Source organism: Montipora capricornis, chromosome 4 (genome assembly GCF_036669925.1).
Source record: "Montipora capricornis isolate CH-2021 chromosome 4, ASM3666992v2, whole genome shotgun sequence".
Lineage (NCBI taxonomy): Eukaryota > Metazoa > Cnidaria > Anthozoa > Scleractinia > Acroporidae > Montipora > Montipora capricornis.
Window position 1 is genome coordinate 33,105,972 of NC_090886.1, and position 2,500 is coordinate 33,108,471.

The following is a 2,500-nucleotide window of genomic DNA, read 5'->3' on the forward strand; positions in this document are numbered from 1 at the left end:
TTAACGTCACAAAGTGTCCATGCAAATGTTACTCCTCAAGTATGCATAAACTGCAGCATTTACCTTGAACTTTACCTTAACCGTATTGTTAGAAATAGATATGAAATACTTAGACTTAAAGGGACACTTCGTGTTGGATGTCAAAATTAGGCTTGCATCTAATTACTTGAATTTCTGGACATAAGTGACGACGACAATGACATCGACGACGCCGATGATGAGGATGATGATAATTTGGACTTAAACTCGCCATCATAACACTTGTGAATAGATGTTGATTCTCAGTACACAAAACACCTACCGATAGTAAAGATCTCATAAAGGACGACTCCATAGGACCACCTGTAAAGCAGAAATGCAGTTACATCAAAAACATTCTAAATTATAGATATACAATATGAGATGGCTATCTGTATTAGCATTTCCAATGGCGAGCCTTATGGTATTTGACTTGTTAAATAAATGTGTGATAAAGGTTAGCTCTAGCTTGAATGCTAGAGCTAATGCTAGAGCTAATGTTAATGTTAATGCTTGAATGCTAGAGCTAATGTTAATGTTCATGTTAATGGTAATCCTGTCGGTTAGATACAAAATACATATTACGGTAACATTTGATCTGTACCAAACTTTACAGCGGTATCAATGTGACTAAAATGACACTGCGTTTAGTTTGACTTTCTTTCTCATCAATTGCTTATTTTTTACAAGCATCTTTGCTAATACTATTTGCTTTCGTGCGGACGTCAACTGCATCAATGAGGTAGACCTGTCATCTGTGGTCCAACGGTGGAAACTTTGAATCTGATTGACACAAATAGCCCTTTGCAGCTGGCAATCACATGGCACAAAAACCGCCATACTGGGGAGCGAATTGCGCACTTTGACATCTAAAACAAAGAAAATTTAAATTAAAATGCTTTGTTTTAGACGTCCCAGTGCGCAATTTGCTCTCCAGAATGACGGGTTTTGTACCATGTGATCGCCAGCTGCAAAGGAGTCATTAAACAAAAGGGGGAAATCATTCTCGCACTTGTCTAGACAATAGTCCAGTTTCAAGTTCTCCCTGACCACTGAATAAAAATACTGAGGACGCATTTTTACAGGGTTAGCCTCCATCTGAAGTGAATATATTCACAAATACCGCGCCGGCAGGAAGGTGCCTGAAATTTGAAACTAAACAATAGACAGAGTAGTAAACAAGTCATCTTCTTGCTATAATTTATGAATATATTCACTTTAGATGAAGGCTAGCCCTGTAAAAATGCGTCTTGAGTGTTTTTATTCAGCGGTCATGGAGAACGTGGATTATTTAAGAAATTGTCTCTTAAAAGACTTCTGAAAAATTCAAACGACTTCAACGGGATGAAATTGTGCTTTACTTCTCCCAGCAGCATTATCGTGTTTTTTTAAATATACAGTTTATTCCTTAATATATCGATAAACCAGGGTGGTCCAGTTGTTAAGGACGGTGCCTACTATTGTTATTGCGCATACGTTCTGCGCATCTCGAGATACTCGGATTTCCTATCGGTGATGCTTACTAATACAGGGATACTTTTGCGCGGTTTAAAACTATCCGGAGAAAGTAGATCTTAGTAAGTACTCTTGGAATCCAAAAAGAAAATTGGGGATAACCATGCATTTTTGAGAGATAATTAAGCTTTAATTTGAGAAAGAACGACATACATTGCTTTGTATTTTAAAGCTTTTTACAAATATTATTCATGAATTATCTTTGAAAAATGCGTGGTTACCCCCAATTTTCTTTTTGGATTTCAATAACACTTGTTAAGATCTACATTTCCTGCATAATCACACACCGGGGCAAAAATATTGTTAATTAGTAAGCACCGTCCTTAAGTGTTAGTGACATATGGATGTTTAGTTGTTGAACATCTTAGCTTGTAGCAAAGATGACAAGAGATACTCTTCAGTCCGTGAGTAAAAATCCATGACCATCGCTATAATTTGAAAAGACGATTCTATTTTTTTAACTTCCTCTTAATTTCTCTTACATTAGGGAGCACCATTAGTTATTGTAATATAATATTCTTAAAAGAGTTAACTACAAATACCCTGTAAAATGACTATTTAAAACATTTTTAAGTACATACACATCACTTTTGGTAGAAAGATTTGAGGCATCTCCAAAGAGGATCTCTGGTGCCGTCCATTTAACCGGCATACAGCCCTAGAAGACATCAGCATATTGTTTGCAGATGAAAAAGGGAAAGTCAAAGAGTGGTCGAAGCAATGTGAAATAGAACCTATCAACAATGTAACCCACCTTTTTGGCATTGCCATGTCCATATTTGAAGTTCTGGTACGATAGTCCAAAATCCGTCACCTTGCACACAAAATTCTTATCTAGGAGGACGTTTCGTGCTGCTAGATCACGGTGAATAATCTACGAACATGAAAAAAAAAAAAAACAATCTTAAGCACAGGGTCCACAGGAGAAGTATTTGTCGTTGGAACATCAAAACTGGTCGTAAACCTC

At 36.8% G+C, this 2,500-nt stretch overlaps 1 protein-coding gene across 1 annotated transcript in view; it reads right to left on the bottom strand.

The window, feature by feature from the left end:
- Positions 1-2,500, bottom strand: part of LOC138045962 (tyrosine kinase receptor Cad96Ca-like) — a 70,666-nt gene that overhangs the window by 17,810 nt on the left and 50,356 nt on the right. Inside the window, exons 5-7 of the mRNA XM_068892604.1 lie at positions 2,288-2,407; positions 2,115-2,191; positions 302-342 (exon numbers count right to left, since the gene is read on the bottom strand). Of these exons, the coding sequence (XP_068748705.1) occupies positions 302-342; positions 2,115-2,191; positions 2,288-2,407 (238 nt within the window). The remainder of the gene's footprint in view (positions 1-301; positions 343-2,114; positions 2,192-2,287; positions 2,408-2,500) is intronic.